Raw genomic sequence first — 27,360 nt, forward strand, 5'->3', positions numbered from 1 at the left:
AGGGTCTCCTGTACTCCTGTACCCCTCCCACACCACATGTTCTCTCCTGCCCCCTCTCCTGACCTCTTCCCTCCTTTCTGTCCTCCGCCCCTCTCCCCCCTGCTGCTCTCCTGTCTTCTTCCTGCACCTTCTCTTCTCCTCTGTATTCTGCCTCCTACCCACCCCCTCTAACAGTTGCTCCCTATGATGGGGGGATACTCCTGCTTCAGGCTCCCCCCATGTCAGAACACCAAGTGTCAGCTACAACAACTGCAGGAAAAGTAAGTAAAGTTGTATATAATAATATAATGTATACCTGCTGTATACTGTGTGCATGGCATGGTATACATCTGCTGTGTATCCTGTCTGTGTGACGTGTGTATACATGTGTTATGTGCACACTGTATGTGCGTGGAATATGTATACCGTACATGTATGTCCTGATGTTTTTCTGTACATTATATCACTATATTATATCAGTGCATTAGAAGACGTTACGATGAAATAATAATCAAAACGATCCGATTTTTAATCATTAAAATGATGACAAGAAGAACTACAAGAGCCCCAGCAGCTCCATATAAATAAAATATCATATAAAACAGCGAGTGTAATAAATATAAGACGTTACTATATATACAAATGTACAATAAATGGATGGAATTACATGATACAAAGTTTCCAAAATATTAACCCTTGGTGCAGGTCTAGAATATACTGTCAGTAATAGGTAGAGCTTTCTGGTCCTATGTAAATATGTAGGTGCCCACTATGTGCCATCACTAATACTATAGGTGCCATCTATAATACTGGTGCCCCATGTGGCAGAGGAGCTGCAATCGAATCTGAAGGTGCAATACATGATATTTGCTTCCTGTGGGATAATCTCATGAGGATACAAGTCTACATGACATAAGGATTGTCTACAAGATTAAGCAGATTGTATAAGATTAGATCCTAAGAACAAAAGGATCAGACACAATAACATTGAGCAATCGCGTTGGCACCGCTGGGCCACCTCCATATACATCAGATAGTCGCCAGCCCTGCTGAAGTCGAGGAGTCGCCCAACATTGGCCTAATGGGTATGGGCACCTTTAGGAAGACTTCACCTTTCTTATTATTATAGTGCACCATTTCTTCAAGGCTCCATTGGTGGACCAATATTTTATAAAGCTTCAGTCTGGTGGCCGGAATATTACACCGTGCTAGATAGCAAATTGGAACGGATCCCAATGAGAAAAAGAAGTCAACGAGGTGGAGCCTTTTTACCATTCTCATGCATTGTCTATACACGGTATGACTAAATAACTTTGCAAGAAATATTACAGTTAAAGGGGTTGTCCAGTGGACAGAGGCCAATTCCAATCACATGACCTGGAGACAGAACCAGACTGAAACCCCTGGTTAAAGCATGAAGAAACCGAAATTTAACTCAACAACCCCTTTAAAGAGGACCAAATGACATGCATCCTCTGATCGACGCTGTCACGCTGATCATTTTGACGTTTTGTCTATCCAAATCCGTTCCGCCATTCCACAGATATAAGCCCTTTTAGTGTTGATACAAATTGATACAAATTAACTACTAGTAAAGTGGGTGGTAACATTGCGGTTGCTCAGGGGCGGGATCTGTGTTCTGTATGTCATGCAGTGATACCGCCCACTTGGCTAGTAGACCCTAATATACATCAACATTAAAAGGGCTTATATCTTTGGAATGGCTGAACAGATTTGGATAGACAAAGCACCAAAATGATCAGTGACAGCTCCGAGCAGATGACGTATGTCTTTGGGCTTCTCACACTTGGTGACAGGTCCTCTTTAAATAAAATACTGTCTACAATGCAAACATTTTGTTCAGGGTTCATGATTTGGAGCCGAGACCAGCAGGTCCCTGTGTCCTCTCTAGGATTGCATGACGTGTTCGTATTGGTTGTTCCTTGATGTTTTCTGCTGTTCCTTCAGCTCTACTCCATTTTCGGGGTCTGTCACTACGGATGGTCTTGCAGAGTTTGTCCAACCATAATGAGTGAAGTACGTTGTATAACCGGAAACATTATACGCAGAAGAAGAGCGGCAACACGCCAATATCTGCAGGGAAAAACGTATTTGATGTAAAATATGAAAAAATAGATGTATAATGGAGAGTCATCAATAAGGAACCCAACCAATGGTCACCCCATGATGAACACAACAGCGGTCCTATATCCCTCCACAATAAGACAACCTCATTGAGGAGGAGATATAAGGAGGCCTGGTCAAGAATGAGCTTGGATGGATGTTTAGAGCAGTCAGACCATCATCAAGCATAAGAGTATCTCATTGGTCATGTCCTCACTATAGACAGGGTGATGATCTTATTGGAGGACTGTTTATGTACATATAGGGACTTACCCCACAGATTAGACATGCAATGAAGGCTAGACCCAATATGGAGACCAGTCCAAGAAGAATAATTCCCCAGTATGGAACTAGAAAATAAGATGGAACAAGTTAGTGCGCTGTATTACAATCCTATACAATGGAAGAGCAGTAGGACAAAGAGGTAACTATATAGATATAAAACAGTCACTGACGGCCATTGGCCACTAAAGCAGTCATGTAACATCCTTGGTAGCTTTGCCGTATAGAATGGGACAGAATGTGCAGAGTCATGTCCTTATCATCATACGGTGAGTGAGATATTGACAGATCTGGAGGTGGTAACACTATACACTATGCACACAGACAAGGCTCTATATGTACCTCCCCTCTTATTCCCAGGGCTTAGGTGGGGGCCGTGCTCTATTACGTTCCTATATACCGTAGTTGTCTTTTATTTCCCTGTCGGTTGGCTCCCAATGTTGGCCTCCGACACTACTTCTCTTCTAAAGACCCACATCTGATCACATCCCCTTTACATATAAGATACTTACTTGCAGATGGGTCTGAGGTTGTCTGGGTGGAGGTGATAGTGGTCAGGGTTGCGGCTCCACTGGAACCTAGGGAGAGAAAATAAATGCAGAATGTTTTAGCAAAGCCTTAGTAAAGCAGCAAGTTCTATCACCCCAATACTCTTCATTGACTTAAAGGGGTTATCCGGGATTAGCTTTCTTCTTCTTCTCGGGAAGTGACCTCACGTCAGATGGTCACATGACCATGGCCCATTTATCTATATAGAAGATGAAAACAGCCATATTTTCTAATCTTTGATAACTCCTTATATGTGAGGGATGCTAAGATCTATTACATTTCAAGGACAGGTTAAAGGGATTGTCTGGGGTTGGTTTTGTGCACGTATTATATACTGTAGTATAGCAGGTCTTCGCTGTTGGAAACCATGGGTGGAGTACCAAGGACTAAACAGAAAAAATATTATTAAAATGCTTTATTTTTTAATATTATATCAACTTTCCTGTTCTCAGCCCTCCCTGGCAGCAGAGGACAAGGAGTATATACAATTCCTGCACTTTGACAACCAATTTTTTGTAAAGGTTTGGGGGTCACCATTTTACTTTCATCTCCTATATAGCATGCTGAGGATCGAGCTAGCAATGGAATAGATCTTTTTATGCTCCATACAATGAATACTTTGGTTACTTACTGGTAACTGTTGCAGAAGAGCCCGTGCCTGTGTTGGATACAGAATTAGAACTGGTGGTTGTAGAAATAGTCCCCGATGAACTTGGTCCGGTTGATCCTGAGGTTGCCGCAGTACCATTGTTGGAGTTTGTGGTGCCACTTACACCTATGTTTGTTGACCCTGTTGTAGAAGCAGTGAGTCCAGAAAGAACTGTGGAAGTACTGGATCCAGAAGTGGTGGCGGTAGAATTTGATGATGTACCAGTGCTTGGACTTGTACTTAGTCCTGTTGTGTTAGAAGTACTGGCGGCAGTTCCGGAAACGGTGGATCCTGTTGCAGCCATGGTACTGTTATTATTGGTAACAGGTACTGTTGTAGATGTGGTCCCGGTGTATGCACTAACTGTAGAGCCTGCACCGCCATTGCTTGTAGAAACTGTAGCTGCAGAACTACTATTACTATTAATAATAACAACAGAAGGAGTGGATCCCGACGATGCTGTAGTTGTTATGGTCGCAGTAGATCCTGTAGATGAGCTGGTATTTGTGGTGCTCCCTGTACCAACAGTTACCGGTACCGTACTAGGACTAACTACATTACTTGTAGAATTGGAGGTTGATCCAGTTGTGCCAATATTATTAATGGCATTTGATACAGAAGACGTACTGATGGTGGTACCAGTTGAGATAGTGCCATTAGTAGTTCCAGTAGTGGAACCACTGGTTGAGCCAGTGACAGTAGATGTTATGTTACTAGATGTAATAGGGCTGGAGGTGCTGGCATTTGGTGGAATAGAACTTAGTGTGGTTGAGGATGTAGATGAAGACTCAATTAAAGAGGGGATTGTCACCATATTGGTAGAAGAAATAGATGATGATGGAGCAGTTGATCCTGTATTTGTGGTTGCATTAGTACCAGTCGATAGTCCAGTTGGTGATGTGGTTGATCCAACAGTAGTCGATGAAGTGGTGGCTGTTGATGATTGTGTTGAATTAGTTGATGAACTAGCTGAAATGGTTGATGTTATGGCACTGGTTGATGTCGAGGTTGAAGGCTGAGAAGCGCCAATTGCTAAAGGAGTTAAACCAGCATTTGTTGTTGTAGTTGAACTTGCTGAAGAACTAGTTGAAGTGGGTGTTGGAGCAATGGTTGATGTTGTGTTTGTCGACTGAGTTGTAATGCTTGTTGAAGCAGCTGAGAGAGTATTTGATGTGGCTGTACCTGCTGAAGAACTACTAGTGGATACTGAAGCTGGTGAAACAGTACTTGTTGGTGTGGTTGTACCTGCTGAAGAACTAGTTGAAGTGGGTGTTATTGGAGTAATGGTTGATGTTGTGGTTGAAGATGAAGACACACCAGTTGTTGATGAGGCTGTCAAACTAGTATTTGTTGGTGCTGTTGTACTTGTAGAACCTGTTAAAGTGGGTATTGTTGGGGAAGTGGTTGATGTCGTGGTTGAAGATGGAGAAGTACTGGTTACTGTAGAAGCTGTTGAGCTGGTACTTGTTGGTGTTGTTGTTCCTGTTGTAGAACTAGTTGAAATAGGTGTTGTTGTTTGGGTTGTTGAACCGGTACTTGGTGTTGTTGTAATTGTAGAAATGGGTATTGTTGGGGCTGTTGTTGTGGTTGAAGATGGAGAATTACTAGCTGTTGCTGGAGTTGTTGTACTGGTACTTGGTGTTGTACTTGTTGTAGAACTAGTTGAAGTAGGTGATGGGGAAGCGGTTGTGGTTGAAGATGAAGAAGTACTGGTTGTGGTTGGAGTTATTGTATTGGTATTTGTTGGTGATGTTGTACTTGTAGTGCTAGTTGCAGTGGGTGTAGTTGTGGCAGTGGTTGTAGTGGTTGAAGAAGTACTGGTTGTGGTTGGAGTTGTTGTACTGGTACTTGTTGGTGGTGTTGTACTTGTAGAGCTAGTTGAAGTGGGTGTTGTTGTGGCAGTGGTTGTTGTGGTTGAAGATGGAGAAGTACTGGTTGTGGTTGGAGTTGTTGTACTGGTACTTGTTGGTGTTGTAGTACTTGTTGTAGAACTAGTTGAAGTGGGTGTTGTTGTGGCAGTGGTTGTTGTGGTTGAAGATGGAGAAGTACTGGTTGTGGTTGGAGTTGTTGTACTGGTACTTGTTGGTGTTGTGGTACTTGTTGTAGAACTAGTTGAAGTGGGTGTTGTTGTGGCAGTGGTTGTTGTGGTTGAAGATGGAGACGTACTGGTTGTGGTTGGAGTTGTTGTACTGGTACTTGTTGGTGTTGTGGTACTTGTTGTAGAACTAGTTGAAGTGGGTGTTGTGGTAGTAGTGGTTGACATTGTGGAAGACTGAGTAGTAGTCGATATTGTAGTACTGACTGTTAGGGGGAAAAATAAGGAATGAATAAAAAATATTATAAATATATTGTAGCATATTCATGTATAATAATAATATCACCTACAATAATGATGTAATAGAGTCAAATTATAAACCGTTTATCTTATATATTGTAATAGATTTCACCATGTCTATAATTAGTTCTTAAGGTAGTGCATCAGTCACTTTGTGAGCACTGGGGACTGAAGCACCAGGAGTGGCGGTGAGACTAATGTGAAATTGGCAACGCAGTGCAGGTGTGGCTGTGATGTCTGTCCAAATGTCACAGAGAAGGAATTTGTGGTTCTGCACAATGAGCAGGTTAAGGAGAAAGAAAACAGTTTGTCAAATCGGGAGATTAAGGCCGCGTTCACACAAAGCAGAAATGCAGCGAATGTGGATTACAGTAGTTATAGTGTCTATGTGTAAAATGACATGTGGTGCGGAATTACATCTCCTGCCTGTCAACTCATTCTGCAGGTTTTTGCTGCGGGTTTCATACCAATGCAATGCAGATGTTTTTCCAGCTCATCTAGCTCAGAGACTGAAAGTAGATGGGATTAAAGAAGCACTCCGGTAAATAAGAGAGGAGGTCGGCGCTCCAGAGGGGAGCACATAACTTCACTACAAAGCTGTCAGTAAGTTATCCCATAACCTTATATTATACTCTCGATGATTTTCGAACAGGGCAGGTGTCGTGCAAATTGTTACTACGTTGCTTCTTTAAGACTGATAATGGTCTGACTGGTTTGAGATAACACAGGACATCTGTATATAAGAAAGAAGAAATGGAGGGAACGATCCAGTATGGCTACGGCTCTCATTCCCATTCATGTCTATAGAGAGGAGAGCATGCTAACTCTACTGGAAATAAAGACTAAGCACCTCATCTTTCAAAGCTTTTATGACCTGTCTGATGGATAATAAAGAAGATGAAGAATAGATCGACTTTACCTGTATCAGTAGTCGCCTGGGCATCTAGAAAGCAAACAGAAGACATTTCATGATTACAATTCTCAATATGAAGTAAGTCAGAGGTTAACATTTCTCTCTCTCTCTATACATATAGACTGATAAATATGCTCATATATATATATATATATATATATATATATATATATATATATATATATATATATATGTGTGTGTGTGTATAGCTTTACATATGCACATTTACATTTATTTTTATATATTTACATGGCCTACAAACCAGTCTACTTAACTACTTGCCAGCTGCCCATTGACTGTATACAGCCAGGAGATCGGCAATTAACTCTGTCGACTAATGTATCGGCCACAAGGGAAAAAAATATTAAAATACCCCTCTAAGGTTTATTATGACCTTATGGGGGGAGGATGTGCAAAAAAAATTGTAAATGAAGAGGGAAAATATTTAGTAGCACTATGTGATATTACAAAAAACTGAAAATATATGAAAAACAGACACACACGCCATACTGGTTATTAAGAAGAAAAGAAAAAAGCAAATAAATGAATAATAAAAATTTACATAAAAATGAATCCATATAATAATAATAATAATAATAATAATAATGTTTTATTTATATAGCACCAACATATTCCGCAGCGCTGTATAATTTGTGTGTATATAAAATAAATATATATATATATATATATATATATATATATATATATATATATGGTAGAAATTAAGCCAAAAAAAATCATGAAATATTACCTCTAGTTCTAATATTAGTCATTACAATCGCCATTATAATAAATAGCAATCATTACATCCAGTATATCACAACTACAACTACTACTACTACTAATAATAATAATAATAATAATAATAATATTATTAATAATAATAATAATAATAATAATAATAGAAGTAATAATAAATAAATAAACAATGACTATATCCAGTATACCACATCTACTATCAATAATAATAATCATAATAATAGTAATAATAAACAAGGACTATTTCTAGTATACGACGTCTTTTAATACTAATAATAATAATAATAATAATAATAATAATAATAATAATAATAATAATAATAATAATTGTAACAATAACCATTGCTCTATCCCGTATACCACATCCTCTATTATAATTACTAATAATAATAATAATAAATAAGTAACAGTTTCTATATTCCATATCACATATACAATAGATAACATCAGACGAGAGCTCCCTGATACAGTCTATACACACTAAGCCGTTTCTGTTTCTGTTACAATGTGTCAGTATAATGACCCCTCTCTGCCGTTCTCTCTTATTCTCTCTCATTACAAATATATCATTATTAGATTTATTGAGACATTTATCCTGTTTGCCTATAATACACGCCGGCTTATAAAACTTCCACAAGTTTAGACACCTCACCCCCCTCAATGTCACAAGAAGTCAAAACATTATTATAGGAAGTGTCCTAAAATCTAATTTTTGCTGCAAATTTTTTGACTCTTTTTTGCAAACCAAATTTGGCTTACCTATACGTCCATGAAATGCAGCAAGGATCACAATAAGAAGGTAAAGTTGTGAAGTCTTCATGATGCTTCGTCTTGCCATCGTCCTTCAGTATCAGTCGATATGTTCTGACACCGTGGCCACATATAATAAATCTACAGAAAATTCCCTGCCAGGGGTTTTTATGCTGAGCTGGTGACAACCCCAAATGTGTCATTGCTGAAAGGTGACACCCTACGATACTGATATCAATTGTTCTATTCTTGTACATATTCCTACATTTAGTTCAGGTAGAATGGTTCAGATCTCGGCGCTGGGACCTGTGACACATTCTATAAATATGCACTTAGAACCTCCGAAGTGCGTGAACAGGGCAGCAAAGTGACGTCCTGATGTGAGACAGACGTACAGGTATGCTGAGAAGACTGACAGCGGAGATGGGGTGTGCCAGGTGTCACCAAAATAAGAGGATTGTGATGTAAAGTACGACGAGTAGAGGAACGGTTGTTCGGGTAAACAATGTTGAGTTTAAAAATTCACACAAGAAAATTTTTTAAATATTTAAGAAAAAAAAATTGCAGAGTGAAGGATTTTTGTCTGATAGAAAAGTCACTGAAGAACTCCTGAAAATTGGCATAGCAAGAGCAAGTCACGGACTTGGTATTCGATCGAAGACTGCTCGCCCATCTCTACCTATTACTATAAAATTGCATCTTTTTTGGCTAAAAATGCAGAAAAATACAGCAAATAATGTGCCAGTGACTGTTCAGAGACAACTTAGATCAGAAGTCTTGGTCAGATCCAACCATGGTATGGAAAGGCATACTACCAGGGCAGCTCGGAGTCTTCTGAAGGCTCCGGGGTCTGACAATGTTATGTAAGGATCGAGCCTGAGCCTCAAAAAATGACCAATTCTCTTTATATCTCCTAGAGGGGGCGTAAAAGAAAGATAAAAGAAAAGAAATTATATACAAGAATAAATAAAGCAAAAAATGTAACACATTCGGTATCTCCTCATCTGAAAATGTCAAAGTATAAAAAATTCAAAAATATTTGTGCCAAAGCATGATGAAAGACATCAAATATATTACCCAAAATGTGTCAATAAAGGCTGCAATTTACTGAACAAAAAAATACCCCATAGGCTAGGGACCCTTCTGTAGCGAGTAGGTTAAGACCCCCCAAAGAGAGTAGGCTAGAACCCTCCGTAGCGAGTAGGCTAGGACCCCCATGGAGCGAGTAGGCTAGGACCCCCATGTAGCGAGTAGGCTAGGACCCCCCATAGCGAGTAGGCTAAGATCCCCCATAGCAAGTAGGCTAGTACCTCCTGTAGCAAGTAGGCTAGGACCCTCCCATAGCAAGTAGGCTAGGACCCCCCTACTGAGTAGGCTAGTACCCCCTGTAGCGAGTAGGCTAGGACCCTCCCATAGCAAGTAGGCTAGGACCCCCACGTAGTGAGTAGGCTAGAACCACCCATAGCGAGCCACAGCCAATAATCTGTTGTCCCTCTGTCCATATTATATGTATATGGAAAACGCCAGCGTTTCTATAGGTAGAATTGACATGTTGCGATATACAAAAACATGTCGGGTTTTAAAATCACAACATTTCCGCTGTGGATATATTTCTGCAATGTGTGGATAGGATTAGCCAGAATGCCATCTACTTGGAGATACAATAGATACAATGATCAAACACATAATTGTCCTGTCAAATGAGAAGATAATTCTAACGAAAATCCAAAAATTCCCTTCGTGCATAAGAATCTTCTATGATATAAAGTAATGAAAAAAGCTTTCACCTATTTAGTAAGATGTGCCAAATTTACATATTGTGCGTGACAATGTGATAATTTTGCCACCATTTTTGAATGTCTTGCCTTGTTCTATGCTGTCTTTAGGACAACTTTCGTAAATCCACCCCAAAATTTAATATGTTCTCTTCAAAATATTTTCTCGATACAGATGTTGAGTTGTCTTAGAACAGGATCTGCAGGATATCACAATGACATTCTTCAAAGAAAACAAGTCAGACTAAACAAAGAATGTTTAAAAATAATGATCCCTACCAGATGTCTAGCCTAGGAGGACTTGGTCGTCAATGGAGAAATCCACCCAAGAATTGTCTTCTGCCTTGTCATAAGATTACATCACTGAAGTCTCGTAGTTAAGACCATCAGTGGTTATAAGAATGAAAGACAGCTGAGCTTTTAAGAATGCTGAGGACATAACCACCACCAGGATGTCTTGTGCGATTTCTGCTTCTTCATGCTGCTGATTCCTTCTGCGGCTACAGCTGGTCTAGCCCATAGGTTGGTCACGATCCTCCTCCCTGCAACCTGAAGGTCTAACAAGACCAAATGGAGGCCTTTCTCAGCTGAACCCTGCCAGTCTCCACCTTGTCTTTCCTCTGCCTAGGCCAGTTAATTTGTTTGGTTCATTACATTGATTATTCCTGTGAGGACTATCATTATCTCTCTGATATCCTTCATCCTAGACTCTGCCTCCATCTGCCGTCCTGACCTGCCTGATATCTATATATTGACCATTAGCTTTGTCTCTGACTGCAGCCGTTTGCTATCTTGCACGATACCTGTCTACTGACCTTGCTTGTCCCAACTCCACTCCTGTCTACTCATCCAGATCTAAATGTTACCTGTTACCAACTCTTGGCTTGCACCTTACTTGGTCCGATCTGTCCCTATGGTGGTGCACAGCGGAGTCTGCTTGTGCCTTGATCAGCTGCTCCCTACATTAGAACCACTTAGAGACGTTGCGATCTAGCTTGCCCTGACTCTAATCCTGTTCATCCATACCAGTTCCCTGCTGCCACCTCTTACCTTGTCCTGTTTATTCTTTTGGTTCTGCACCACAGTCTGGTGGATATTTGGTCAGCAGAAGTCTACACCAGGACGTCTTCGAGAGGAAGAAACTAGAGATGGATGAATTGGTTTTTAACAAACCAAATTGGACCCGGATATTCCATTCAATTGTATATATGGTACATTGAATATTGTACTAAAACCAAACAACTTAGGATTCAAATGGCTGCTGTGAATAGATGATAGCGGGACCACCACCAAAGTGTCTAGAGATAGAAGGGCCACCGTGGTAGTCTTGCTATCAGAGAAACCCTATTCTATGCTATGTTTTAAGTCAATTTAAAGTGTGGTTCGTGTGACTTATAAGTCTCCGCACGCCTATGTAGGCACACACTCTCCCTGATGTGTACGATTATCCGCTGACCCTGGTCTATAGTCTCTCACTCTGCCAAATCAATATCCCTGCGCTATGCTGAGGAGGTCCAAAAGACCGAAACAGCACTGTCCATAGCTGGGAATCTGCTCCTTTTGGAATAGAAATGCTAATTTGGCAATTAAATCCGCATCATGTTAGTAGGCTTATTAACTGAGTCATGCATGATGTTAAGTGGGCTGCCCTCTAGAGGACGGCATACAGAGGCATTGATCTCCTAATTACATCCTGGAGAAGAGATTTGCATATTTGTTACTATGAAATAACACTTATTCGGCCCCTTCAAGTAGCTGGTCAGCAAGGTCCTGAGTATCAGACCCTACTAATCTCTTGTTGATGAGGATAAGGGTTCAAAAAATGATCTGGATCACCCCTTTAATAAGCCTTCTCTTTAGTCTCCTCCTCCATGTTTGTGCAGTGATGTGCAGATACATAAACAATAGGATGCAGAGAACCAGAAGGATTTACTGTGTTTAGACAGAGTGACAAGAAGTTAATCCCTTAATCTCTTAGTTGACTCAAAGTAAACAGCGCGGAGTTCCAGCACTTGAAGATACAGGAGAGGGATAAGAATTACTTTCATTGCTACACCTTGGGCTTCAGAAGTTTGGAAATTTCAACACCAAATAACCGGTGTCTGGATCTAAACCGAATACATCGTATCCTCCACATATCGTCGTATTGATTGTATCGTCTCATAGGTTTGAAATCCCTCAATGGAACTGGAACTCGCCAAATTCCTTAGATAGTTTTTTGTCATGTTTTTCTCCACCTGTGTCGGCCCCGGTATATCCTTCACATGACACATCTGCCCAAAATATTCTAAGAACCTGAACAAGAGACGTTCTCACTGTATCAGTGTCAGTTTTCGTTACATCCTCCTTAGATATCAATAACCTTGGAGACATCGGACTCCTAAATGTAATGGGAAAGTCTCGCCAGGACATGACCTGTCTTGTTTTTTTTTTTATAACCATGTTTTTTAAAGAATTTTTGGTGATATGGTTAATTTTTCATATTAAAAACAAAATCCTAAAAATCTTGCAATTCCAACTCTTGCCACCAGGCCGAAGATAGTTTGTGACTTCCTGTTCCGGGCCATACACACAATGGTCTGCACAGCGCCACACCTCCTGTGAGGCGACCTGAAGTGACCGCTTCAGGCGGCGCTATGTCAGGGCCCCAGGGAGGGCGGCATTTTTGCTTCCCTAAGCCAGTCCAGGACAAGCTGTCCTGGACTGGCTTAGCACCGAGCGGTGGTTTGGGGAGGCCACTAGAGCAGCGCTGCTCCAGCAGCCTCCCCTCACGGTCAGGCAGAGAGCAGGTCCTCTCCGTGCCTGCTCTCTGCCTGCGAACGGTGCTAAGCCCCGCCCCATCTGCTTGGTCACGCCCCCTCCTCTCGGCCACGCCCCCTCCTCCTGGGGGGGTGGGGGCGGCTTTCTGTAGTTCACCTCGGGCGGCGAAAGGGGAAGGGAATGGGAGAGTTTTCTAGGTTTGCTCATTGTGACTTTGTGTTCGATTAAAAAAATAACGGTTTCGCCGCGGAGAGCAGAAGACGCTCACGGGCGTTGACCGGCGGACACTGAATGCCAGGTGTCCGTCTCCTGTCAGCAGAAGACGGAAACCTCAAAACGGAGACCGAGCGCTGGTGGGAACCCACCCTTAAAGGGTCTCTATCACTAGAATCCCTATTTACAATAAATACACGTAGGAATAGCCTTAAGAAAGTCTCTTCTTCTCTTACCTTTATTATTCTGATCCGCGCCGCCGTCCTGAGGAACTGCTTCTTTCTTCCTTATGCTAATGAGTTTTCTCGCAGCGCTGGCAGCGTCCCCAGTGCTGCTTGAAAATTCTCCAGCAATGGCCTGCCTTCTTCACTGACTCCGCCTTCTTCTCTCATGTTCCTTCTTCTCTGGGTCCAAAAGCGCCGACTGCGCATGTCCGTCAGCCATTTTTCTGTGGCTTCTCCCGTGTTGGCCCACAGGAAAATGGCCGATGAACATGCACAGTCGGTGCTTTTGGACCCAGAGAAGAAGGAACATGAGAGAAGAAGGCGGAGGCGGTGAGAAGGCAGGTCGTCGCTGGAGAATTTTCAAGCAGCACTGGGGACGCCCTCAGCGCTGCGAGAAAACTCATTAGCATAAGGAAGAAAGAAGAAGTTCCTCAGGAACGGAGGCGCGGATCAGAATAATAACGGTAAGAGAAGAAGAGACTTTCTTAAGGCATTGCACATAGGGATTCTAGTGATAGAGCGCCTTTAATAAAACTGATTGTGCTGCCTTAAGCCCCTCCCCTTCCTCCTCCTCCTCCTCCTCATTGTCTCCATGATGATGGATATTCGGGGAGAACCTCTGCAGTGTAGTCAGGGTGTGCGGCCTCCTGCCAGACCTCCAGATACTGAAAGCTTACAAATGGCTCCCCCTACTGCAAGAAAACGGCAAAAAAGTGTGTACACTATGTGTGTAATGTATATAATGTGTATACTGTGTGTATGTACTGTGTATAATGTGTATACTGTGTGTACTATGTGTGTAATGTGTATAATGTGTGTACTGTGTGTACTATGTGTGTAATGTGTATACTGTGTGTGTGATGTATACAGTATACAGTGCATGTTTATACACAGGTAGAATATATATAGGATAGATAGATATTATACCTGTATATAAACTTACACTGTATACAGTATCATACCTCCCAACCGTCCCGATTTCCGCGGGACAGTCCCGATTTGGGTGACATGTCCCGCGGTCCCGGTTGGAGGGAGGTATGTCCCGATTTCAACTCAGATCTGCGTCCAGAGGACGCAGATCTGAGTTGAACACACACGCGGCTGAAGGAAGGAGCTGACACAGGTCAGCTCCTCGCTTCGCCGCTGCCCGCCTCTCTCCCTGACACACGCGGCTGAAGCTGCTCGCGTGCTCGCTTCGCCGCTGCGTCTCTCTCTCACTGACACATGCGGCTGAAGCGAGGAGCTGACCTGTGTCAGCTCCTCGCTTCGCTGCTGCCGCCGGCTCCTGGCTTGTAGACGCGATGTACAAGCCAGGAGCCGGCGGCAGCAGCTAAGCGAGGAGCTGACACAGGTCAGCTCCTCGCTTCAGCCGCATGTGTCAGCGAGAGAGAGAGACGCAGCGGCGAAGCGAGCACGCGAGCAGCTTCAGCCGCATGTGTCAGGGAGAGAGGCGAGGAGCTGACCTGTGTCAGCTCCTTCCTTCAGCCGCATGTGTCAGCGAGAGAGGCGGCGAGGGAGCGGAGGAGAAGGTAAGTTTAATGTGGAGGTGGAACGTGAATCTGGGGGCAGATGAAGGAGAGGACGGCATGACATTGGGGCAGAGATGGGGGACATGAATCTGGGGGCAGAGATGGGGGACATGAATCTGGGGGCAGAGATGGGGGGACATGAATCTGGGGGCAGAGATGGAGGGACATGAATCTGGGGGCAGAGATGGAGGGACATGAATCTGGGGGCAGAGATGGAAGAGGGACATGAAACTGGGGGCAGATGAAGGGTGTATATGAAACTGGGGGAGAGATAGAGGGGGGACATATAATTTACGGGTGACTGTAGGAGGATTATACTGTGTGCGGGCACATGAAAAATTAACGAGTGGGCGGAGTCAACACAAAAGTGGGTGGGCCGCACATTTTGTCCCTCTTTCGGTTCTTCAAAAGTTGGGAGGTATGCAGTATACCAGACATAGACAGGACACAACGCTACACATTATATATTATACTGTATATTATATATCTATTATGCTATGCTTTATACTATGTATCTAGTGTATACACCGGTGTGTGTGTATATATATATATATATGTTATTATGGATACGTGATGTATTATAATATGATTTTTTTTAGTATACTACATAGTATATTGAGATGGTGTAAGATTCAGTTTACACAGCACTTTTTCTGCGTGTGGTTTATATTGTATATGGGGTTTATATTGTATATACTTATATTGTATATGGGGGTTATATTGTATATACTTATATTGTATATGTGCTTATATTGTATATGGGGTTATATTTCACCTATATGGTAACGGCCATTATATGGGATTTTTCTACTGTGCTGATCATTATACAGGTGACATATACATTACTATGGGCCACCTATAACTTCTCTTATACCCAGCATTCAGTTCCTCAGCAAAAAACTGCAGTGTAAATCCCCGTGTAGCGACACGCAACTAAAAAACATTGGATAAATTATGCCGCTTTTTTCTCGCTGCATTTTTTATTCTTTGCTGCAGTTTTCTCTGAGGTTTTTTTTCCCCTACTAAATCTATAGGAAAAATGCTGACGACCCGCAGCTAAAAGGAACAGAATGATTTTGAAAAAGCAGATTTTTAGCAATGTGTGGATCAGATCAATAAACTGCATCATTTCCAAAACATGGAGTTTAGCCTCAAGGGGTTCTACCATACTCAGAATATATGACCTGTCCACAGGGGTAGGTGATAAGTGTCTGATCGCGAGGAAACCTGGGATCCCGTGTCCTCCTGTGTAAGGGGCTCAGCGGCCTCGCAGGCGCTCTCGCGCAATTTTCACATTATATTGATCACAGAGAGCTGAGACCATTTCTATAGCAGTCACATGAATGGGGTAATGGGGCACATGTCTGACCACCCACCCCTGGACACTAAGGAACATAAGACCCCTGTTCTAGTGACTGATCCCGGTCCTATCTCCACCTATTACGTTTTCTATGGACAGATCAGTAACTTTGATTATGGGGAAAACCTTTTGCGGCTGAAGCCTCACGTTGCGAAAACGCTGGATTTTACATTACCAGCAAAGATTCTGGTTAATCCCATCCACACATTGCAGAAAAAAAACACTGCAGAAAACCCATGAATTACTGTTACACTCCGAGGCATCTCCAGACCCAGAATATAATAAGTGCAGGCCTATGGGAGGTGTCTAATAATCATACTCACCTCTCCTGGGCTCCGGGGCAGATCTCACTACTCTCCAAGCCTCTTCCAGACTCCTGAATATCGTTATTGGCCATGGGGGACCCCTGAGGCCTATGGCAGGACCTTAGTGGTCAAATGGGGAATACTAACATTATGAAACCACCATGACATTGCCTAAAAACAGGACTCTGCAGGACTCTAACGTAATGCAGGAGACTAGATAGAGGCTCAAGGAGGACCTGAACTGGTCGCTGTGATGTCACATGGGACTGAGTTGTAATCAACGGATAAGAGGTCACTTCCCGAGAAGCAGAAAGCCGCCATGTTTTCTTATCCCGTATATCCCTTTTAATGACAATGATAAAAAAAACGAACATAATAGGAACGCCAGCTTTATTTTTCGCATTTTAATACAGACATGATAATAAATATAATAAGCAAATATACAAATATAGAAATGATGCTCAGTACACTGTATATAATAATAATACATAGAAAAATTCATGGAAACACAAAAAGCCATAAAAATCTGCAGAATAATCTTAATATTTTATTATTATTTTAATATTTTCCGAGTGACCTTGTGACTGTCATTGTAACGAGATATGTCTATTGTATAGAAAGTCCACTTATACTGATTCTTTACAAAAGTAGAGGTAGGTACCCAGAAATATGTCCGAAAATTTGCTAACTTTATTATCTGTATTTTGCTACATTGTTCAGCATCATATACAGGTCATATAGCTATTGTATGAAGAGTTGTCTGCCTTGGGCAAGCCTTTGTTTTAGAACCCCCACCATTAGCTGTAATGTATGGGAGTGCCTAAGAGCAAGCCTTGTCTTTCCCTGCAGCTCCCCCGCAGGTGATATTAGGTATGACCTAATGGCTATTGAAATAATGAAGCTAATGTGCAAAGCATGAATTTGACGGGTCCTCCAGAGCAAGTCATATCATTTGTTGTTGTGCTGTCTGGGGGTTGTAGTGACATTTTTCCCTGTTGCCATGCAGGTTACTAATACTAACTTCTAAAACATTATAAACATTGGTTATTCAATATGGATCAATACTGAGATCAATTCAAGTTTTTAGGATGAAATTTCCAGTTTTCTCTAGTGCATTACTGAAAGGATAAAATATGCTTTCAAATATTTCATGACATAAGGGACATGGGGTCAATGGCGACATCACACGACCTTTACGTCATCGCCTATACATAAGTCACCAGGACCATCTGTCCTTCTATTAGTGGTGCTGCCCTCTGTAGGATTGTCCGAATTGTGGGTGACGTTCTTCTCCTGGAGGTGATGGTCTTCTCGGGCTTATTCCTTTTTCAAGGTCTGTTGGTATGTCCGGCCTTGCAGAATTGAACCAACCATAGTGAGCCATATAACTTGGATAGCTGGTGACGGCATATGTAGCAGTGGAACGAAGACAGGCCCATACCTGCAAAAAACAGGGATCACACAAATCAAATGAAGCTGGTGGGGACCGGCATACAATGGGGACCCACCATAAAAATGTGCTCCCTGCTCTTTACTACTCCATTTTGGTGAGTCAATGTTACTATTCCTCACACTTACGCAATGGTGAGGGATGTTCTGAAGAACCATAAAGGATGACTTAGCACCCCACTGTCAACAACTAAAATTTAGCCACAATTTTGGTCTGATTTGTGGAAAAAACTTTATGAAAATTTTTAGCAGAGGGGCATGACTCCGATAAAAGGGGCAGTTCTTAAAATTCTGCAAAGTGTGGGCCAAAAAAATTGGTCAAAAGTAAGTAAGGTTGGTAAACCAACGAAGAGGTGGTGTAGAGTGAGAGAAGAGTGTCCAACGTATCGAATAAGGATCACCAACGGAGGCAACAAAAGCGTGAGCCATAATGAGAAGTTTAGGACATTTCCCACCGGCTTGGTCTAGTGGTTAAGCTGTCTGTATTCAAGCCAATAATAATACATCTGCCCCAAATTTTGTTCACCATTGGACATTTTATGTAAAATTCTGACTTGATTTTACCAAAAGTAACTGAAGACTTCTATATTTGCATCAATGCTACATATCCAGTACCTAGAGAAATACTTACCCCAAACAACAACCCTGCCAGTAAGATAAGACCCAAGATGGCGGCCAGTGCCAACAGGATGATTTGCCAGTATGTCACTACAAAGATACAAAAAATCAGCACATGATCATGTAACACGATGACTGACAGTCCATATATGAAACCTCCAATCCAGTCATGATCCTGGTCTCCCCAAAAAAGTTGAAACTCTTCCTTCTTTGGTTCCATGGTTAACTCACGTCTCCCGTTTTAAAGTAATAATTTCTTTAATAATCCCTCTAAAATAAATGGACCCGCTCCCAGTCTACCAAAAATACAGAGTGACGTCAGCAAATTTAACTCCATTTAGCGAACCATGGTCTCTCAAAAATGTTGAATGCTTCTTCAGTGGATCAAACCACATGGGGATTAAACTACGAGATTTGATTGACTGATTGGGGGGGGAATTCTACATTCAACCCTGCAGATAGATAGGTTAGGGTCACCTGGATCAAGCAGTGGTTTCCTCTTGTAAATTGGTGCCTCCATTGCCGACATATCACTGATTCTGTTCATATGTAACTGAGCTCTTTGGAGTAATGGTAATGCCCTTGTTGGCTATATAGCATAATTGCATATTGACAAAAAAAGCAACAGATGGAGCGATTCACAAGGGGAAACACTTAACCTATCTATCTGGAGGGCTGGGTCCATCTGCTGCGTACTGGTGACACACTCCCTTTAAGGGTTTACTAGACTATTACTAGATTATGGGGATAATGTCCATCCTTATGGAGAGACCACCTATTAGGTGTGCGGAGACTTATACAGCCATAGCTGCTCCACTGCAAGGGATTATGGGAGGAATATGCAAATCTGTCTCCCAAGATGTGAATAGGAAGACAGTGCCTCTGTTATGCTGCCCTCTATAGGAAGCACCCTGAACATCATGCCCAACTTTCCCAGAAGCCTTTACTGCATAATGTGGGCTTTATACCACAACAGTTTACAGTCTATGCTGCACTGACGAAGTCCAACCAGACCGAAACGGCCGGCCGTAGCTGAGAAACTGTCACATTATGCAGTAAAGGCTTCTGGGTAAGTCGGGCATGATGTTCAGGGTGCTTCCTATAGAGGGCAGCCTAACAGAGGCATTGTCTCCCTATTTACATCTTGGGAGACAGATTTGCATATTCCTCCCATATACTATTACTGCTGTATTTACTCTTAGACTTGTTTTTATCTATAGTGTACTTACATGCAGACTGGTCGGAGGTTGTTTGGACGGCAGTGATAGCACTTAGGATAGTTCCTCCATTCAGGGCTGTGGAGATAAAAGAAGGGCAACATCTTTTACAATACAATAAAACTTACTCACAAACTGGTAACCAAACGACCCTATTGCACAATTTGGGAAATAATCGGTTTCCTGTACACCGGAAAACAGCATAAATGGGAGTAGATGTGGTGGATCTTTGGCGCATGGACAATGTTTGCACTGAAGATGAGCCACTTTAATCTTTGTGCGCCCTGATCTCCACATTTTATAAAAGCAGGAGGAGTAGGTTGGGTCATGGATGCCTTTGCCCATCAATTGTAGTATGAGGGACCTCCCGAGGTGTTCCAGAATAATAGAGAGGTCAGAACCTCTAAATAATTCTAATTTACATTGCACCAGTGGGAGAGCCAGTTAATACTGGCATATGAAACACCACTCTTAATTATTTCAATCCAATGACTTCAAGGTGTATAAAACTTTTGTAACTTACTAGTGATCGTGGCAGAAGAGCTTGATGTGGATGTCCTGGAACCAGGCTTGGAACTTGTAGCTGTAGGACTACCCCCGGCTGTACTTGGTCCAGATGTCACAGTACTGGCACTTGTTGTTGCTCGTGTTCCACTATTACTATTAATGGTACTTGTAGTCTTTGTGGGTGTTGCTGAAATGTTTGTTGACATGGATGAACTTATTGTAGAGCCATTGCTACCTGATTGAGAACTTACTGGAGAAGTAGTGGACAGATAAGAACTGGTTGATGAAACAGTGGATATTGACGTTACCACCGATGCTGACGTTGCGGGTCGAGCATTGCTAGATGTGGTTGCATTGGTTGTAGAACCTGTTGAAGTGGTGGATTGACTCATAATTGTGGATGCAGCTGTATTAACTGAAGGTTCAGTTAACGTTGCCATATTGGTCGATACAGCGGATGTAGACTTGCTAAAGGAAGACTGAGTACGGATGGATGTTGCCATGTCAGTCAGTAACTGACTTGTTGCAGCTGCAGTGGTTAGAGTAGTTGTAGACTGTGTAGTAGTAGGTAGAGATGTTGTAAGGGTACTTGTTCCTGTACTTGTTGGGGATGTAGTAGTAGTTGTAGTATCAGGTGAGGTCTGTGTTGTTGCATCCTTGGTGGTTAGAGTAGTTGTAGACTGTGTAGTAGTAGGTAGAGTTGTTGTAAGGGTTGTTCCTGATGTACTTGTTTCAGAACTTGTTGGGGATGTAGCAGAAGTTGTAGTATCAGGTGATGTCTGAGTTGTTGCAGCCGTGGTGGTTGAAGTAGTTGTAGACTGTTTAGTAGTGGGTAGAGTTGTTGTAAGGGTACTTGTTTCTGTACTTGTTGGGGATGGAGTACTAGTAGTTTCAACTGAGGTCTGTGTTGTTACAGCCGTGGTGGTCAAGGTAGTTGTGGACTGTGTAGTAGTAGGTAGAGTTGTTGTAAAGGTACTTGTTTCTGTACTTGTTGGGGATGTAGTAGTAGTTGTAGTATCAGGTAAGGTCTGTGTTGTTGCAGCCGTGGTGGTTAGAGTAGTTGTAGACTGTGTCGTTGTAGGTACAGATTTTGAAAGTGTTGTTTCTGTACTTGTTGGGGATGTAGTACTAATTGTAGTATCAGGTGATGTCTGAGATGTTGCAGTCATGGTGGTTAAAAGAGTTGTAGACTGTGCAGTGGTAGAAAGAGACGTTGTAAGAGTTGTTCCTGAAGTACTTGATTCTGTACTTGTTGGTGATGTAGTAGTTGTAGTATAAGTTGAGATCTGCGTTGTTGGAGCCGTAGTGGTTAGAGTAGTTGTAGACTGTGTCTTTGTAGGTAAAATTGTTGTAAGTGTTGTTTCTGTACTTGTTGGGAATGTAGTACTAGTTGTAGTATCAGGTGATGTCTGAGTTGTTGCAGCCGTGGTAATTAAAGTAGTTGTAGACTGTGTAGTGGTAGGAAGAGTTGTTGTAAGGGTTGTTCCTGATGTACTTGTTTCAGAACTTGTTGGGGATGTAGTAGAAGTTGTAGTATCAGGTGATGTCTGAGTTGTTGCAGCTGCGGTGGTTAGAGTAGTTGTCGACTGTGTAGTAGTGGGTAGAGTTGTTGTAAATGTACTTGTTTCTGTACTTGTTGGGGAGGTAGTACTAGTAGTATCAGGTGAGGTCTGTGTGGTTGCAGCCGTGGTGGTTAAAGTAGTTGTAGACTGTGTAGTAGTAGGTAGAGTAGTTGTAAGGGTACTTGTTTCTGTACTTGTTGGGGATGTAGTACTAGTTGTAGTATCAGGTGAGGTCTGTGTTGTTGCAGCTGCAGTGGTTAGAGTAGTTGTCGACTGTGTAGTAGTAGGTAGAGTTGTTGTAAAGGTACTTGTTTCTGTACTTGTTGGGGTGGTATTACTAGAAGTATCAGTTGAGGTCTGTGTGGTTGCAGCCACAGTGGTTAAAGTAGTTGTCGACTGTGTAGTAGTAGGTAGAGTTGTTGTAAAGGTACTTGTTTCAGTACTTGTTGGGGATGTAGTACTAGATGTAGTATCAGGGGATGTCTGAGTTGTTGCAGCCATGGTAATTAAAGTAGTTGTAGACTGTGTAGTGGTAGGAAGAGTTGTTGTAAGGGTTGTTCCTGATGTACTTTTTTCAGAACTTGTTGGGGATGTAGTAGAAGTTGTAGTATCAGGTGATGTCTGAGTTGTTGCAGCCGTGGTGGTTAAAGTAGTTGTAGACTGTGTAGTAGTAGGTAGAGTAGTTGTAAGGGTACTTGTTTCTGTACTTGTTGGGGAGGTAGTACTAGTAGTATCAGGTGAGGTCTGAGTTGTTGCAGCCGTGGTGCTTAAAGTAGTTGTAGACTGTGTAGTAGTAGGTAGAGTTGTTGTAAGGGTACTTGTTTCTGTACTTGTTGGGGATGGAGTACTAGTAGTATCAGGTAAGGTCTGTGTTGTTGCAGCCGCAGTGGTTAGAGTAGTTGTCGACTGTGTAGTAGTAGGTAAAGTTGTTGTAAAGGTACTTGTTTCAGTACTTGTTGGGGATGTAGTGCTAGTTGTAGTATCAGGTGATGTCTGAGTTGTTGCAGCCGTGGTAATTAAATTAGTTGTAGACTGTGTAGTGGTAGGAAGAGTTGTTGTAAGGGTTGTTCCTGATGTACTTGTTTCAGAACTTGTTGGGGATGTAGTAGAAGTTGTAGTATCAGGTGATGTCTGAATTGTTGCAGCCGTGGTGGTTAAATTAGTTGTAGACTGTGTAGTAGTAGGTAGAGTTGTTGTAAGGGTACTTGTTTCTGTACTTGTTGGGGAGGTAGTACTAGTAGTATCAGGTGAGTTCTGTGTTGTTGCAGCCGCAGTGGTTAGAGTAGTTGTCGACTGTGTAGTAGTAGGTAGAGTTGTTGTAAAGGTACTTGTTTCAGTACTTGTTGGGGATGTAGTGCTAGTTGAAGTATCAGGTGATGTCTGAGTTTTTGCAGCCGTGGTAATTAAAGTAGTTGTAGACTGTGTAGTGGTAGGAAGAGTTGTTGTAAGGGTTGTTCCTGATGTACTTGTTTCAGAACTTGTTGGGGATGTAGTACTAGTTGTAGTATCAGGTGAGGTCTGTGTTGTTGCAGCTGCGGTGGTTAGAGTAGTTGTCGACTGTGCAGTAGTGGGTAGAGTTGTTGTAAATGTACTTGTTTCTGTACTTGTTGGGGTGGTATTACTAGTAGTATCAGTTGAGTTCTGTGTGATTGCAGCCACAGTGGTTAGAGTAGTTGTCGACTGTGTAGTAGTAGGTAGAGTTGTTGTAAGGGTACTTGTTTCAGTACTTTTTGGGGATGTAGTGCTAGTTGTAGTATCAGGTGATGTCTGAATTGTTGCAGCCATGGTAATTAAAGTAGTTGTAGACTGTGTAGTGGTAGGAAGAGTTGTTGTAAGGGTTGTTCCTGATGTACTTGTTTCAGAACTTGTTGGGGATGTAGTAGAAGTTGTAGTATCAGGTGATGTCTGAGTTGTTGCAGCTGTGGTACTTAAAGTAGTTGTAGACTGTGTAGTGGTAGGTAGAGTTGTTGTAAGGGTACTTGTTTCAGTACTTGATGGGGATGTAGTACTAGTTGTAGTATCAGGTGATGTCTGAGTTGTTGCAGCTGTGGTACTTAAAGTAGTTGTAGACTGTGTAGTGGTAGGTAGAGTTGTTGTAAGGGTACTTGTTTCAGTACTTGATGGGGATGTAGTACTAGTTGTAGTATCAGGTGATGTCTGAGTTGTTGCAGCTGTGGTGGTTAAAGTAGTTGTAGACTGTGTAGTAGTAGGTAGAGTTGTTGTAAGGGTACCTGTTTCTGTACTTGTTGGGGAGGTAGTACTAGTAGTATCAGGTGACGTCTGTGTGGTTGAAGCCGCAGTGGTTAGAGTAGTTGTTGACTGTGTAGTAGTAGGTAGAGTTGTTGTAAAGGTACTTGTTTCAGTACTTGATGGGGATGTATTGCTAGTTGTAGTATCAGGTGATGTCTGAGTTGTTGCAGCCGTGGTAATTAAAGTAGTTGTAGACTGTGTAGTAGTAGGAAGAGTTGTTGTAAGGGTACTTGTTTCAGAACTTGTTGGGGATGTAGTAGAAGTTGTAGTATCAGGTGATGTCTGAGTTGTTGCAGCCGTGGTGCTTAAAGTAGTTGTAGACTGTGTAGTAGTAGGTAGAGTTGTTGTAAAGGTACTTGTTTCTGTACTTGTTGGGGAGGTAGTACTAGTTGTAGTATCAGGTGATGTCTGTGTTGTTGTAGCTGCAGTGGTTAGAGTACTTGTCGACTGTGTAGTAGTAGGTAGAGTTGTTGTAAGGGTACCTGTTTCTGTACTTGTTGGGGAGGTAGTACTAGTAGTATCAGGTGACGTCTGTGTGGTTGAAGCCGCAGTGGTTAGAGTAGTTGTTGACTGTGTAGTAGTAGGTAGAGTTGTTGTAAAGGTACTTGTTTCAGTACTTGATGGGGATGTAGTGCTAGTTGTAGTATCAGGTGATGTCTGAGTTGTTGCAGCCGTGGTAATTAAAGTAGTTGTAGACTGTGTAGTGGTAGGAAGAGTTGTTGTAAGGGTACTTGTTTCAGAACTTGTTGGGGATGTAGTAGAAGTTGTAGTATCAGGTGATGTCTGAGTTGTTGCAGCCGTGGTGCTTAAAGTAGTTGTAGACTGTGTAGTAGTAGGTAGAGTTGTTGTAAGGGTTGTTCCTGATGTACTTGTTTCTGTACTTGTTGGGGAGGTAGTACTAGTTGTAGTATCAGGTGAGATCTGTGTTGTTGTAGCTGCAGTGGTTAGAGTTGTTGTCGACTGTGTAGTAGTAGGTAGAGTTGTTGTAAAGGTACTTGTTTCTGTACTTGTTGGGGTGGTATTACTAGTAGTATCAGTTGAGGTCTGTGTGGTTGCAGCCGCAGTGGTTAGAGTAGTTGTCGGCTGTGTAGTAGTAGGTAGAGTTGTTGTAAAGGTACTTGTTTCAGTACTTGTTGGGGATGTAGTGCTAGTTGTAGTATCAGGTGATGTCTGAGTTGTTGCAGCCATGGTAATTAAAGTAGTTCTAGACTGTGTAGCGGTAGGAAGAGTTGTTGTAAGGGTTGTTCCTGATGTACTTGTTTCAGAACTTGTTGGGGATGTAGTAGAAGTTGTGGTATCAGGTGATGTCTGAATTGTTGCAGCCGTGGTGGTTAAAGTAGTTGTAGATTGTGAAGTTGTAGGTAGAGTTGTTGTAAGGGTACTTGTTTCTGTACTTGTTGGGGAGGTAGTACTAGTAGTATCAGGTGAAGTCTCTGTTGTTGCATCCGCAGTGGTTAGAGTAGTTGTCGACTGTGTAGTAGTAGGTAGAGTTGTTGTAAAGGTACTTGTTTCTGTACTTGTTGGGGTGGTATTACTAGTAGTATCAGTTGAGGTCTGTGTGGTTGCAGCCGCAGTGGTTAGAGTAGTTGTTGACTGTGTAGTAGTAGGTAGAGTTGTTGTAAAGGTACTTGTTTCAGTACTTGATGGGGATGTAGTGCTAGTTGTAGTATCAGGTGATGTCTGAATTGTTGCAGCCGTGGTGCTTAAAGTAGTTGTAGACTGTGTAGTAGTAGGTAGAGTTGTTGTAAAGGTACTTGTTTCTGTACTTGTTGGGGTGGTATTAATAGTAGTATCAGTTGAGGTCTGTGTTGTTGTAGCTGCAGTGGTTTGAGTAGTTGTCGACTGTGTAGTAGTAGGTAGAGTTGTTGAAAGGGTACTTGTTTCTGTACTTGTTGGGGATGTAGTAGAAGTTGTAGTATCAGGTGATGTCTGAGTTGTTGCAGCCGTGGTGCTTAAAGTAGTTGTAGACTGTGTAGTAGTAGGTAGAGTTGTTGTAAAGGTACTTGTTTCTGTACTTGTTGGGGTGGTATTAATAGTAGTATCAGTTGAGGTCTGTGTTGTTGTAGCTGCAGTGGTTTGAGTAGTTGTCGACTGTGTAGTAGTAGGTAGAGTTGTTGAAAGGGTACTTGTTTCTGTACTTGTTGGGGAGGTAGTACTAGTAGTATCGGGTGAAGTCTCTGTTGTTGCAGCCGCAGTGGTTGGAGTAGTTGTCGACTGTGTAGTAGTAGATAGTGTTGTTGTAAAGGTACTTGTTTCAGTACTTGTTGGGGATGTAGTGTTAGTTGTAGTATCAGTTGATGTCTGAGTTGTTGCAGCCGTGGTAATTAAAGTAGTTGTAGACTGTGTAGTGGTAGGAAGAGTTGTTGTAAGGGTTGTTCCTGATGTACTTGTTTCAGAACTTGTTGGGGATGTAGTAGAAGTTGTAGTATCAGGTGATGTCTGAGTTGTTGCAGCCGTGGTGGTTAAAGTAGTTGTAGACTGTGTAGTAGTAGGTAGAGTTGTTGTATGGGTACTTGTTTCTGTACTTGTTGGGAAGGTAGTACTAGTAGTATCAGGTGAAGTCTGTGTTCTTGCAGCCGCAGTGGTTAGAGTACTTGTCGTTTGAATAGTAGTAGGTAAAGTTGTTGTAAAGGTACTTGTTTCAGTACTTGTTGGGGATGTAGTACTAGTTGAAGTATCAGGTGATGTCTGAGTTGTTGCAGCCGTGGTAATTAAAGTAGTTGTAGACTGTGTAGTGGTAGGAAGAGTTGTAAGGGTTGTTCCAGATGTACTTGTTTCAGAACTTGTTGGGGATGTAGTAGAAGTTGTAGTATCAGGTGATGTCTGAGTTGTTGCAGCCGTGGTACTTAAAGTAGTTGTCGACTGTGTAGTAGTGGGTAGAGTTGTTGTAAAGGTACTTCTTTCAGTACTTGTTGGGGATGTAGTGCTAGTTGTAGTATCAGGTGATGTCTGAGTTGTTGCAGCCATGGTAATTAAAGTAGTTGTAGACTGTGTAGTGGTAGGAAGAGTTGTTGTAAGGGTTGTTCCTGATGTACTTGTTTCAGAACTTGTTAGGGATGTAGTAGAAGTTGTAGTATCAGGTGATGTCTGAGTTGTTGCAGCCGTGGTGCTGAAAGTAGTTGTAGACTGTGTAGTAGTAGGTAGAGTTGTTGTAAGGGTACTTGTTTCTGTACTTGTTGAGGATGGAGTACTAGTAGTATCAGGTAAGGTCTGTGTTGTTGCAGCCGCAGTGGTTAGAGTAGTTGTCGACT

At 42.2% G+C, this 27,360-nt stretch overlaps 2 protein-coding genes and 1 long non-coding RNA gene across 3 annotated transcripts in view; all 3 read right to left on the reverse strand.

Moving 5' to 3' along the window:
* Positions 1-1,883: 1,883 nt before the first annotated feature.
* Positions 1,884-2,967, reverse strand: LOC142185074 (uncharacterized). The gene is made up of 3 exons (XR_012711854.1): positions 2,898-2,967; positions 2,377-2,453; positions 1,884-2,073 (listed from the first exon to the last, which is right to left on the reverse strand). It is a non-coding gene; the product is annotated as an uncharacterized LOC142185074 (long non-coding RNA).
* Positions 2,968-3,466: 499 nt separating this feature from the next.
* Positions 3,467-5,898, reverse strand: LOC142185068 (uncharacterized). Its single transcript, XM_075260317.1, has 2 exons — positions 5,163-5,898; positions 3,467-4,874 (listed from the first exon to the last, which is right to left on the reverse strand). Exons 1-2 carry the CDS (start codon positions 5,844-5,846, stop codon positions 3,558-3,560), a joined length of 2,001 nt encoding a protein of 666 aa, XP_075116418.1. The 5' UTR covers positions 5,847-5,898; the 3' UTR covers positions 3,467-3,557.
* Positions 5,899-17,746: 11,848 nt separating this feature from the next.
* LOC142185552 (uncharacterized) overlaps positions 17,747-27,360 on the reverse strand; it is a 31,923-nt gene continuing 22,309 nt past the window's right edge. The window contains exons 12-19 of the mRNA XM_075260981.1: positions 26,180-26,332; positions 25,987-26,077; positions 23,519-24,090; positions 21,151-22,255; positions 20,314-20,826; positions 19,803-19,868; positions 18,587-18,663; positions 17,747-17,947 (exon numbers count right to left, since the gene is read on the reverse strand). Of these exons, the coding sequence (XP_075117082.1) occupies positions 17,747-17,947; positions 18,587-18,663; positions 19,803-19,868; positions 20,314-20,826; positions 21,151-22,255; positions 23,519-24,090; positions 25,987-26,077; positions 26,180-26,332 (2,778 nt within the window). The remainder of the gene's footprint in view (positions 17,948-18,586; positions 18,664-19,802; positions 19,869-20,313; positions 20,827-21,150; positions 22,256-23,518; positions 24,091-25,986; positions 26,078-26,179; positions 26,333-27,360) is intronic.

This window comes from Leptodactylus fuscus, chromosome 11, assembly GCF_031893055.1.
Source record: "Leptodactylus fuscus isolate aLepFus1 chromosome 11, aLepFus1.hap2, whole genome shotgun sequence".
Classification (NCBI taxonomy): Eukaryota; Metazoa; Chordata; class Amphibia; order Anura; family Leptodactylidae; genus Leptodactylus; species Leptodactylus fuscus.